Source organism: Prionailurus viverrinus, chromosome C1 (genome assembly GCF_022837055.1).
Source record: "Prionailurus viverrinus isolate Anna chromosome C1, UM_Priviv_1.0, whole genome shotgun sequence".
Taxonomy (NCBI): Eukaryota; Metazoa; Chordata; class Mammalia; order Carnivora; family Felidae; genus Prionailurus; species Prionailurus viverrinus.
In genome coordinates this window covers 47,249,778-47,262,602 of record NC_062568.1, presented here as the reverse complement: position 1 = coordinate 47,262,602, position 12,825 = coordinate 47,249,778, and the positions used below count along the sequence as shown (strand labels likewise).

Sequence of the window (12,825 nt, the reverse complement as noted above, 5' to 3'; positions counted from 1 at the left end):
CTCAGAAACACCAAAGAATTGAGCCACTGAAAAGAAAACAAGCTATCTACAAGGTTTTACCATGGAGAGGGTAAATTTAGCAGTATGTGGCAAAAAGAAATGGTGATCTGAGGACAGTGAAATGGATGATAAAATGACAAGTCTTCAACATGCACAAAATCAGAAAGTATGTAAACTTACCAAGATTTTGTAAATAATCTGCAAGGCAAAGTTCCAGTGGTATAAACACCTGCTTCTCTCTCTGGTGTGTACTTGAGAAAATAAGGGAAATAAAAATAGCAGATTGTTACGCTATATTAATGCTTACTTATGAGGACAATGAACTAGCATAATAATCCCTCAATTTTTGCTAATGTGGAAAAACCCTAAGAATAATAGGTTCAAGTTATAGACTATATAAATGAATTTTATCACTTTAAAATATACACAACTAGAAATACTGTAATGATTAATAATGACTCAAATATATATAAAAAATCTTAAATCAGACTAACCACCTTTCCTCATAGTTCATTTGTATGGTTTGTAAATAATACTTTGAAAATTTTCAAAGAATTCATTTGTTGAGTAATATTTTCCTTTCACCCTCTTTTACCTTAGTGTAAATTATCCCACTAAGTATCCCTGGAAATGTTAGTAGCTATAATGAGTGAGCCCAAAATATTTCATGTTGAAATGAATTTTAGAAATACTGGGTTAAACAAAGTTAAACAGGTTTTTTTTTTTTTTTCCTTAATAAGCCTTGAGAACTTACTTCTCAAGTCTCTTACATTCATTGTGACTGGGTTGGGTGGGAGAGGTGAGAATACAATATACAGTGTTTTCTAAACTTATTTCATACAGAATTCTGTTCTCCATGCACTCCTTTGAAATATATAATGCTGCTTTGTTTATTTAACCTACAATTCTACTTAGCTTACACCTCCCAACTTCCTTTTGTCTTAATAAGGGGTGAAAATTTGGTAAACTGCAATGCTACCACTTTCTGATCAGAGTCTGTATCAAGATTTTGAGGCATAAAATAAAATATTGATTACATAAATATTCTTGAACAAACAATAACTAGAACAAGATGCTTTAGCTTACTCAATAGTAAATCTTGCTTAGTAATTTTAAGGCATGTGTTAAGGTCTGGAAGAGTAAAAAATAACTAAAGTAATTAAACTGAGCACGATGTTTCATTTCTAGAGATAAGCTTTTCCATTTAAAAGTGTCTAACCAGAATAGGTTTTCTGTCCTAGCCTGAATTTATGCGATTTTTAAAATTCATCTGCATACACATGAGGATAGATGTCACTTAACGGTATAAGAATAATCCTTCTATTATAACATTGATTTTTGCCTTCTGCAATATAACAATTCCAGCAGCTACCCTGAGCGCCTACTTCCATGTGATTCCATGTGATGCTCACATCAGTTTGGGAAGGCAGTTATCATGATTGCTATTTCACAGATGAGGAATGTGATGGCCAAAGATATTATCTGTTTTGCCTTAGGCCATAAAACTAGAAAGATAAGCAGATTTCAAACTTCAATCTGACACTCAAGACCCTACTGTTTCCACTACAACTTGCTGGATGGAATTATCCACATCTAACTTAAATTTGTTTATTTCTCTACCTTGCAAGTATCAGTGAATCAGACATTACTCCTTATGGAGAGCTTCTGTAACGGGGATATGCAGTTGGTCAACAATATAGTACTTGTTGGGAAAAAAATCCTTGAAGAAGCAAATAGATTCTCCTCGTGTGTAACACGGCATTCCTCACTGAATAAAGGAAACACCTTGGGCATTTTTTAATATCTCAAAGTTGAGAATACAATTAAAACCCTTCACAGTTCAAAACAGCTTGCTGTTTCAAGGATTTCCTTCCCTACTACTTCTGTACCCTCAACATATTACATTAAAAATGGTCATGTAGAAGAAAACATACAATTGCGCTATTAGATTTTAAGCAATTTCTGTATTCTATTCTAATGCTACCTGCTGGCATTTCCCCCTCCTTTCTTTATAGCTTGATTCTGGTGGTTGGCTTTTATTTTTATTTTTTTTTTAATGTTTATGTATTTGAGGGGCAGAGAGAGAGAGAAACAGAAACAGAGAGACAGAGGCAGAGAGAGAATCCCAATGTGGGGCTCGGCTCCCGGAACTCATCAACTGCGAGATGACCTGAGTCAAAATCAAGAGACCAAAACTTAACTGACTGAGCCACCCAGGTGCCCCTGGTTTTTAAATATAAAATATACTTCACTATTGCCTTTCTCAAAAGTTCTTTGTTGTTTAAAAGTATTAAAAAACAAAACTAAATAAAAAATAATAGGCCTTAGAGAAACAATGTAAAGCAAATACTTTATCCATTTGTCTGTCCATGCTGAAGAACATAAAGAACAGAAAAATTTACCTCAAGAAAAGTCATCAGTCCTCTGTACTAAAAGTGTAAGGGGTACAAGAGGAATACAGAATGTTCTTTAATCTCTCACGGTTTACACTCCAATCTGGCTGGGAAGTCAAACATACCCTCAAAGGCCAGTCATATTACTGCACAATTCAGTCTTAAAATAAGTGATCCAGACATTCAGTTGTGAATCAGGGCATCATGGGAGAGATGTGACCAGAAGTGGTGGAAAGATACGGTTGAGGAAAAGTTCTGGCTCAGGTGGATCTTGAAGTTCATAAAGGTATTGGAGAGAAAAGAACAGGAGTAAATTGAGAGGCAAGGACATAGAGTCAGCAAACAGCACGTGGAGATAATGGAGTTGAAGCTGGAAGCCCCAGATGAGTAGGGTGGGATCTGTTAGGGCCCTGCATGGAACTGTAAAGACAGTAGATTTTGTTCTGTGTGGCTTTTGACCACCCCTTTCAGTGTCTCTTCTCCAGCTACTTCCCTCTCTCTCTCTTGCTTACCTTTCTTTCCTACAGGCAGCTAGGCCCTAGCCTATTCTGAAGGGCCATTAAACTGTTAGCTGCATTTTGCTATATAGGACTCTTGAAGGCTGAAAAGTCTTTAAGATTCAGGGAACGAATAATAATGAAATTTCAAGCCGGTGAGATTCTAGTATCACTGTTCTAGCTCCCCTTGTATTTTCACAGTACCTCTACCTAGACCCAGAATATAATGGTGGTTCTGGAAACTTAGTCTGGATTTTGGATAGGATTTTGTAGGTATTGATAAACCATCAGAAGTTTGTGTGTGATTTCAACAGGAGTTTAGAGTCTTTATGCTAATGAGATTTTAAAAGGGGGAGAATGCCCAAATGCATTTTTAAAATAGTTCTGAATCTTGACATCAACCTCTATCTTTTCATCTCTCCACGTCCAACGTCAATGTGGAATCTCCAGATAAAACATTCTTTCTCAATTCGTTTTCATACATAACACAACCACGATAAATAACTTTCTTAAGGCACGAAAGTAGCACTTCACGAAGTTTGGTCTTTTCCAGGTTTGACATTTTGACAAATACCAATTAGGAGGCTCTTTTCTTTCATCTTCATCCTCAATTCCTTGGACTTCGCCAACAATAGTAACTCGGCGAGCCCAACCAGACATTTGTTTTGACGCGGTGAAGACGGGCAGTTGGCCTTTCCACATTTTTTCTGTGAGAGAAGTTGACAGGAAACAAAGATTGCTACCAAACAAACAAGCAAACAAATCTCGCCCACTCCGCGGGCCACCTCAGGGGAACCCAACGCCCTAGTCCGCGCCGCCGCCCCGCGCTCCGCCCCGCGCGCCCCCGGCCGGAAGGGGGCGTGGGACGCCGCCGAGGGAGGGGCGCGCAGACACGCCGCGGCCGGCCGGGCCTCCGGCACGTCGGGCGGAGGCGGGAGGCGGGAGGCGGGAGGCGGGAGGCGGAGGGCGGAGGACTGGAGGCGGGGAGCGGGGCCAGGGGGCCGGCCGGCGCTCGTTCTCTGCCGCGCTCGCTCCGGCCACTAGCGCTCCCGCGCCGCGCCGGGCCGGCTTCATGTGAAGCGCCGGCCCTCTGCCCCCTCCCTCCCCTTCCTTCCCTCCCTCCCTCCCGTCCCCTCCTCCTCCTCCTCCTCCTCCTCCTCCTTCTCCTTCTTCTCCTCCTCCGCCCCCTCCCGCGCCCGCTCCCGCTTCCCGGGGGCCCCCCCCAGCCCGGCTGGGCGCTGACAGCAGGGGCGGGGGTCCCGCCGCCACCGTGTCTCAAGCAGGCTCCGACTAGGGCAGCGGAGCTCCCGGTGCGGCCATGGACCGGCCCCTGGTGGCGTCGGCGGAGGCGGAGGAGGAACTGGAGTGGCAAGTGGCGAGTCGCAGGAGGAAGGCCTGGGCCAAGTGCCGCGGCTCCTGGCAGGCGTCGGAAACGGAGGACCTGTCCACAGAAGCGACGACGCAGGACGAGGACGAGGACGACGAGGAGGACCTCCCGGGTGCGAAGCTGCCGGCGGCCCCGGGGAGAGGTCTGTGCGCCCGGCCGTGCCGCGGCGGGCGGGGGACTCGGGGAAGTGCAGGCTGGCGGGCGGGGGAAAGTCTCGTGCGCTCTGGGCAACTGCTCTAAGTTCTGGCAGATCCTGCGGGCCGGCCGGGCGAGAGGGGACACTTGCGACCTTTAAATGCGCGCCCTTGACAAGGCGTCTCCAGAGTCCGCATAGACACCCCGGTGCCATCTCGTTTTCCTTTAGATGGACACTGGGACGTGTTGCTTAGGCTACATATTACCCCCAGTAGATTTTCCTACATGGGAGCGTCCAGGTTGACCCCGACGTCGGAGTCCCCCAGGGGTCGGTAACCACGCTGTCCCCTCACTCTGCCCCGCAGGAAACGTGCCCAACGAGAAGATCGCGATATGGCTCAAGGACTGCCGGTGAGTCCTCGCTTTCGCCTCTCGCGTCCCAGAGGGAGATCCGCGGAGATGGCCCTCCCGAGTGGAGCAGAGTCACCCGGGCCGCAGTCCCTGTGGGTCCCATGGCGGTGTGAGCTATAAACCGGAAAGTGAGCCGGCGGATAGCTTCCTCCTTTGAAAGATTAGAAATGGAAGTACTGTGACCGCTGATTATTTGGTGACCGTGTTGACTTTACAGTTGTTAGGACTTCAGCCCCCCTTGCGTGATGTTAGCATCAGAGAGCAGAGACCTAAAACAAATAATCATGCCTTGCCTCGTTATATGCTTGCCTTGTTTTTATTCGAAAGGATTTTCACATTTCACACGGTATTTTACTTTGCTTTTGTTTTGACATCTGTATATCTGGCATGAAATGATTTCCCTTTCAAATGTGTTTTAGATGAATTTAATTTACTTAACAACTTAACTGGCCTTAATTTTATTTCTGTGCCTTAATTCTATTTGGATAGCTATAAAACCAGCTAACTTTTTTTCTTGTAGTTTACTCCTTGGGCACGCATTTGTCAGACAGGCACTGGAATGCACTGAAGGGACATAGAGAGCTTTGAAGGCATTCAAACGGCATAAATCTGTTTAATTGCATACTTTGGCAACTGGTACCAATCTGGTTGATAAAGTACAAGGGGAGATAGATCATTTTGCAAGTAAATCTTACTACAGTAAAAAAGCTTGTTACCTATTTTAATTTTTTTCTATTTATTTTCTACTTGTAGAATATCATATGAAGAATGTTGCTTTTTAACTTTGGTTAAGGTGTTTGCTTCTGCACATATTTCTGCCGTCTCATTTTGGGCTTTTCTTAATCTTTTGTTCAAGTATACCAGAGGTAGGGAAGTGTTTTGGGGGGGAAGGAGAAGCGATTTTCATATATGCCAGTTTATTTTTCTTCCCTAAGCACAGATAAAATATTGGCCACTACTCTGTTGATATCCTGTTTTAATGAATTACCTGGATTTTTGAGTAATGATGAATAAATACTCTTATTTAGGAGTATCATTGACTCTTTGAGATACGGTGAAATATATGGTCTGTCTTTCTAAAGATACACCGAAAAAGGAAAAAAGAAAGTTTAATGGCAAGTGAAAAATCACATTATTTTATGATGTATAGGAATTAAGATTATATAAAAGATCACATCAAGTAGACAGTAAATAAGTAAGTTTATCTTGTAAGGTAAATGCGGTAGGCAAATGTTATTCATCAGACATACCATCTTCGAAAATTTCAAGTTTTGTTGCTGGTCTTATGTAGGCAGATTCTTTGGTCTGCTGCTCCTTCCCTCTTAGGTTTCCTGCATAGGTTTCCTTCTTGTTCCCTACAGTTGCATCTATTCTGTACAAAAGGGACATTCATTTGTACCTGGGAAAGCTGGAACAAATAGTCTTGTAATGGTAGCTGTATTATTGCAGATTTGACTGCTAGGACATATGCAACTCTAGGGTTTTTTTCTCTAACAGGTTTTTCAAAGTTGGGCATTTACCTACTTTGTACACAGTATTTACAAATGATCTAAAGCTAGCTTTTTCCCCTGGATACATTCTTATTTATTTATTTATTTATTTTTGTATTGCTGTCCATATTCTGAATAAAGATTCCATTTGTTGTTCCTTAAAGTGTGTAGGGGTCTTTGATAATCTTTTTTTTTTTTTTTTTTTTTTGCTAAGTGGAAATAATTGCTTGGATTAACATCTAAGAAAGGATAGTTTTTGAACGAATTTAGAAGAAAGCAGTTATAAGAGTGAGAAACTTGTTTCTGAAGGAGAATGGCAGTTACAGTCTCTTTATTTGCCATTTTCTGTTAGTGCATAGACCAGCAGAGACATCTGCAGGAGTAATACAGTGTTTTATCCTAAGAAAGTAGCCATCAAGAAAGAAGGACTTTATAGAGGCATAAATTCAAGTTTCATTAAAATATATGTAAAAACTTGGCTCAGTTTTTTATTGTTTTCATGGTAGTTGTGATTCTTTAACATTTCAAAAGCACTAATTCTCGAAGAACTACCATTGCCTGTGTATTTGCTTGCAGAAAGTTTTAACATTAAATTGCCATTTCAATAATAAGTTTTTTAGACTGATATTTTTATGATTGATTCCATGACTGATGTGAATTTGTAAGAGGTATAAATTGTTACTGATGAAAGGTTTATATCATAAAACAAGACGTTCAAAATAAAACATTTCTTAGTATAATTCAGTTTTTAGACAGAAGTGAAAAACATTTTCACATTGAAAAAAAGATTTCTAAGTTATCTGCATTTGAACGGGAAGAATGTGTAGGAATTTTAGCAATGGCTGGTTTTTAAGGTTGATTCTCAAGCCAGCTTTTTAGTTTACAGAGTTGAATGAAGATATATGTATTTTACAGTTTCAAAGCAGAAAAAAATAATCTCAAGTTTCTCCGTTACACCAAAAAAGATAGTAGTTGGGGTTAAGGGAGGCACTAATTGATGCTCTAAAATGCTGGTGATAGATTTAACAGATGAGGTTTAAAAAACTGTTGAATCTTACTTCTCACTAGACTCTGACTTTTACATTTTATTTAGATAAAGATTTGTTTTCTTTTAATTCTGTTTCCTGTTTCTAGGGAAGGGATTGAGGGGAGCAGACATTTTTTTAATGCGTGTTGACATTCTCTTTTTCTGTTTTTGTAAAGAAAATGCTAATTCATATCATTTGTAATTATAATTCTTGTTCTTAATTGCTGGCAGATCAGATGTGTGATTAAATCATTCCTGGTGAACTGACTTGAGGATAGGTATTTGCTTAGTTAGGAGGATATTACTTATGTAATACTCTTGCATTCCTTTTGTGTTTGGGGAGGATAGTTAAATGTGATTAGAAGCTTGCTGGCTATGACCTTTTAAGTGTAAAGTTGTGCAGTGACAACTCTCCAGACAGCTTTTCAAGACTGAGGTTTATATGTTTATGTGGTTTCAGTACCCCTTTGGGAGCCTCACTGGATGAGCAAAGCAGTAATACACTCAAGGGTAAGAGAAAGTTGCCTTTCTAAATCTGTTCTTTATGTGAAGGTCCTACTTTATTTCACTGCTTTGAGTGAAAGTATACATATGTAAATTATAAAAGTGATGTTCATTTTATAAGCTATACCATTCTGAGAGAAAAGCCAAAAGAAAGAAACCTTGTCATGAACCGTAAAACAGTGGATAGTTTAAGAAAATCACTAAACCTTTACACAGTGTGAAACTCATATTTTATTATCCAGTTAGATATTATGAAAACTAATTAAATACAGAAATAGAATATGTAAACTTAAGGAAAATATTGAGTGAACTGGGTCAGCTTTAGTACAGCATTTCTTTGCTTACATTACATTAACCGAAATTGCCACACCTGAAATTTTACCACCTGTGTGAGACACAGTTCTAAAGTTCAAAGTACAACAAGAATGTACAGGTAGTGGCAAGGCATATATATAAAAAAAAAAAAAAAAAACACTTACAGTATTAGAAAAATCTAGCTTGAGCTTCTGACTATTAAGGAAGGTTAAAAGGAGTGATTGCTCCGGGATCTGATTTTCCTTGAAACTCTTGGATACGATGTTAGCTAAATGAGTATCTTCGAAGACATAGTGAGTATAGAATAACTTCTATCTGGGCTTATAACAATTTTACCTTGATGCAGATCATGGTTTCTTTGCGATAAAGTAAAGCTTAGACTTGCTTTTTGAAATTATATAATCAGAATAATGTATGAGTATATTCAGGTTTGAAATACCTTATTGTAGCTTACATTTTGTTTGGTCAATTTTAGCTAAAACTACGATTTTATATGTGAGTCCAAAAGAACAGAACACCAGAATGAATCTTACGTTTCTTTCAGGTGTGCTTGTGAGAAATGGAGGCAGTTTTGAAGATGATTTGTCATTGGGAGCTGAAGGTAAGTTTTTTTTGGAAGAAATGCATTTTCATACAGGTTTAAAATTAAAAAAAAAAAAAAAAAAAGGTTGAGTGCTTTCAGGTTTACAGTCCTCAGCCAAAGTTAAAGGTCTTGAAAATGGCTGAGACACATTTTACAGAACCTTTGACATGTTAGTAATCTAGTCAGAGCTTGTAGGATACCTGTAGGAATGGCTCTAAAAATCGTTGTGGAATGTCCTTGTCTTCCTTGGACTTAATTGCTTAAAGGAACTGTTTGGGGGCAAACAATGGTCATAGAACTGAGGGAAGAATTGTCCCGCAGAAGGAAGGAAACTTAAATATTTATACATGAGAAGACTAAATTGAAGCTTATTTTTAGTGTGAGGTAGCCTTATGTCAGACTTACAGCTGTGGCTTGTCTATCTCCTTGCATTCAAGCGTCTCCCATCTTCCCCCCCACCCCTTACTCTCTTTCCAGATTGTTAGAACACTGAAGAACAAAAACAAAATTAGAATTATTAGAATTTAATTAGAAAACATTATGCTGATGTCTATTCCAGACTGCATTAACATTTTAAAAGCGTGTCGTACCATGTTTAAATTTTCACAGATTGTATCATCTTTTCCAGTGGATTTATAGTAAAATTTTCCACAATGTAGAATTAAACATTTTTATTATTTTACAGGTATTTGAAGATTATTGGTAGTTGTACAGCTGGGTTATTAATGTGTACTTTTTTATCAAAAAGAAATTAAGGATTTTATTAAATCTTTTTAGATTATAAGTTGATGAATGGTGAATTTATCCACTGAATGTAATAACTTTGATCTTTTGCTATTTTAAATCAATCTGTATGTATATTACTTCTAACATTTAAGACTCTAGAATATGTGAATATGTTAGTTTTTATTATTGAAGTTAATGTGCTTTCAAGGAATAAACTCTGTAAAGAGCTTAGACTTACTGCTTCTTAATTAGTACAGTTGAGCATGTTGCCAACCTCTTACTGAAAATGCATTTCAATGTTACAGTAAATAGCACTTTTGATATCTGCCTTAATTTCACAATATGGAATTTTTTTAAGACTTTTTTTTTTTTAAAGCAGGTTTAGGTTTACAGAAAAATTTAGAGGAAGGTATAGAGATTATCCCTGTACTTCCTGCATCCATATATGCATAGCCCTCCCAATAATCAACGCCCCCTACCAGAGTGGTACTTTTGTTACAGCTGATGAACCCATAATGAGGCATCATAATTACCCAAAGTTCACAGTTTACATTAGGTTTCACTCTTGCATGTGCACATTCTGTAGGTTTGGACAAATGTATGATACCATGTATCTATCATTATCATACCATAAATATATTTTCACTGCCCTAAAAACTGCCTCGGTCTGCTTGTTCATCCATATTGAATGATTTTTCTGGAAACCAGAACCTAAAAGGAAGTTTCAGAGAAGAATGGAACTATTATGTTGTTTTACTGAAAATTATTTCAAGATTATTTACATTCATTCAGTAAATATTTATTGAATATTACGTGTTAGGCATCTTTCTGAGTGGATGTACAAACAAACTAACAAGTTGCCATGACTTTGTAAATCAGAAGTGAGAAAAAATCTGGTGTGCTGAAATAGATATGTTTATAATTATTTTCCTTCTTTATATTTGCCTATAAAAGTTCAGTGCAGTAAATTTAACTGACTCTACACTTAACGATACTTACCTGTTTAAGACTTGTAAATCTAGGATAAAGTTTAAAAACAATTTTTTAAAGAAAATTTACTTTGAAACGAGTAGAAATTTTCAAAATACATGCATGAAAAATTGGTTGTAACTGGGATGAATTTTCAGCCTTTGAAAAAGCACCTTAGAAACTTATATATACTGTTGCCACACTTAAATAATGTTAAGTCATGTTTTTGCTCTTGAAAGGTCTTTAGTAATAGCTTTTAAATTTAATAATTAGAAACACATTTACTACAGATGCTGTATGTCTTCTTACTATTTATTTTTAATTGTTAAACATAGAAATTTAATTGGTTATCTGTATAGCTTTTATTTTAAACATTCAATGAAGGAAGTAGTTAATTTTACATTGCTAACAAACAAAAACACCATCTAGAAGCTACTGATTCTCTTCATATCGATCTGTATATTACTTTTAATGATCTAGATTTAATGAACCAAGACATGAGTTTGGGATATTAGGCATTTAGCTGTAATATTTGGCTAATATGCTTTCTTGATGATTATATCACAGTAGTTACTGTCCTACTAACAATTATGCTCTGCATTTATTCTTTATACATGTAGCCAACCACCTCCATGAAACGGATACTCAAATTGAAAACTGGTAGGTAGCTGTGGTGTTTATTCTCTTCCTTTTCAAAAATGAAGAACATTTATGAAAATAAGGTCTCATATAATCTAATTTTGTTTATAGCAATAGTATCTTGGCCAAAGAGAGAAGACTGCAGTTTCATCAGAAAGGGAGAAGTATGAATTCCACTGGATCTGGGAAAAGTAGTGGCACAGTCTCAAGGTGACTTATTCTGAAATTATACTACAGTTACATTGTGTTATAGGCAATCTACTCTTTACTGTTTTTTCAGTCTTGGATTTGGCTTGATAGTATGAAATCAAAAGAATACAAAATGTTTCATTCATTGCTTTTTTTCTTTTTTTTAAATTAAGATTAAATAAAAAGCAACAGATGTGTTTATAACTCTGCTGGAATTCTTGTTATAATGAGTATTTTGAGCCCTATCAACAACTTGAAATCGGAACTCCATAGTGGAATAACTTCTTCCAGAATTCTCCCATTTTGGGGGAGGGCGTGGTCTTAAATTATTCTTACATAACAATCAGAATAAACCTTTCTAATTTAAAGCTTGATATTTAAGCATAGATGTATCTTCAACATATTAAATCAAAGATCTTCAAAATATATATTGAAATAGGCAAGTACATGTGCCCATGGAACCAGTTTAAATTGTTACCCAATTTATTGTATTGGAACCTGAGCATTTTCTCTGAAACAAATTGAAATTTTCTTCTGTTCAAGCTTCATCTCTAACATTCCTGTTTTCCTCAGTGAGTCTCAGAAGGTGGATTATCACTAGTATGAGGAAGAAGAGATAAGAAATGTTTAATTCCCAATCGAATGAGAACAAGATTTTCCTTTGAGTAACCCATTCTCTCCATACCTTACTCCTCCTACTTCCTGAGTGAAAGTGGTTAGAGAAAATTTGAAAGTAAGCTCCTCCCTCACTTTTCTGAGTTCAGCTTGTTACCTGTGTTGCATCTTCAGTGACAGCCAAAGAGAGCAGAAAAGCTCGAGTTCTGCAGAATGTCCTGTGCTACCAACTTCCCAGTGTATTTTCCCTTTCCATCTTTTCCTTCATTTGTTTATTCCTTATTCTCCCTCACCTGTTCTCTAATTGTTTTAGCTGCTTTGCTAGGACTCTCTTAAAATGACAAAAAGTATAAGGTGAGAAATCATTTAGGGAGTCTTATTGAGTGTCTTCTTGGGGATTAGCTCTTTTTTCCAATACTAACAGTTTGAAAGAATGGACTGTTTTTAAGAGTAATATATCACATTTAGTACACAATGTATGAAGAAATAAATAATAATGGTGTAAAGAGCAGAAACTCTTTTTTATAATGTGATGTGGACTATAAACTTATTTTATATCTTGATGTTTCTTTTTTTTTCTTGTAGTGTTTCAGAATTGTTGGAACTTTATGAAGAAGATCCTGAAGAAATTCTTTATAATCTTGGATTTGGACGAGATGAACCAGATATTGCTTCCAAAATCCCCTCCAGATTTTTTAATTCATCATCATTTGCCAGAGGGATAGATATTAAAGTATTTTTGAGTGCTCAAATGCAACGGATGGAAGTAGAAAATCCAAATTACGCTTTAACAAGTAAGGTTTTTAAATATTAGCATCCACAGTGAAATGGTCTTATTTTTTTAAAACCTTGCTAAGTTTTAGGAATAGCACTGGGAACTTAATTATTGAGGTTAACACAATAGCTGTTTTACTAAAAGTTAACTTTTCCCTCTCTTCATTCTTG

The 12,825-nt window shown here is 37.6% G+C and overlaps 1 protein-coding gene across 3 annotated transcripts in view; it reads left to right on the top strand.

Annotated features, from left to right (window-relative positions):
- ITPRID2 (ITPR interacting domain containing 2) overlaps nt 1-12,825 on the top strand; it is a 92,700-nt gene that overhangs the window by 48,539 nt on the left and 31,336 nt on the right. For 2 of the 3 annotated variants that reach the window (XM_047870537.1, XM_047870534.1), the window contains exons 1-7: nt 4,072-4,419; nt 4,778-4,823; nt 7,801-7,850; nt 8,704-8,760; nt 11,058-11,097; nt 11,188-11,286; nt 12,466-12,674. In XM_047870537.1, coding sequence (XP_047726493.1) covers nt 4,209-4,419; nt 4,778-4,823; nt 7,801-7,850; nt 8,704-8,760; nt 11,058-11,097; nt 11,188-11,286; nt 12,466-12,674 — 712 coding nt within the window. In that variant the 5' untranslated portion in view covers nt 4,072-4,208. Of the gene's footprint in view, nt 1-4,071; nt 4,420-4,777; nt 4,824-7,800; nt 7,851-8,703; nt 8,761-11,057; nt 11,098-11,187; nt 11,287-12,465; nt 12,675-12,825 lie in introns of those variants that run through there. The other variant, XM_047870535.1, reaches the window with a different exon arrangement.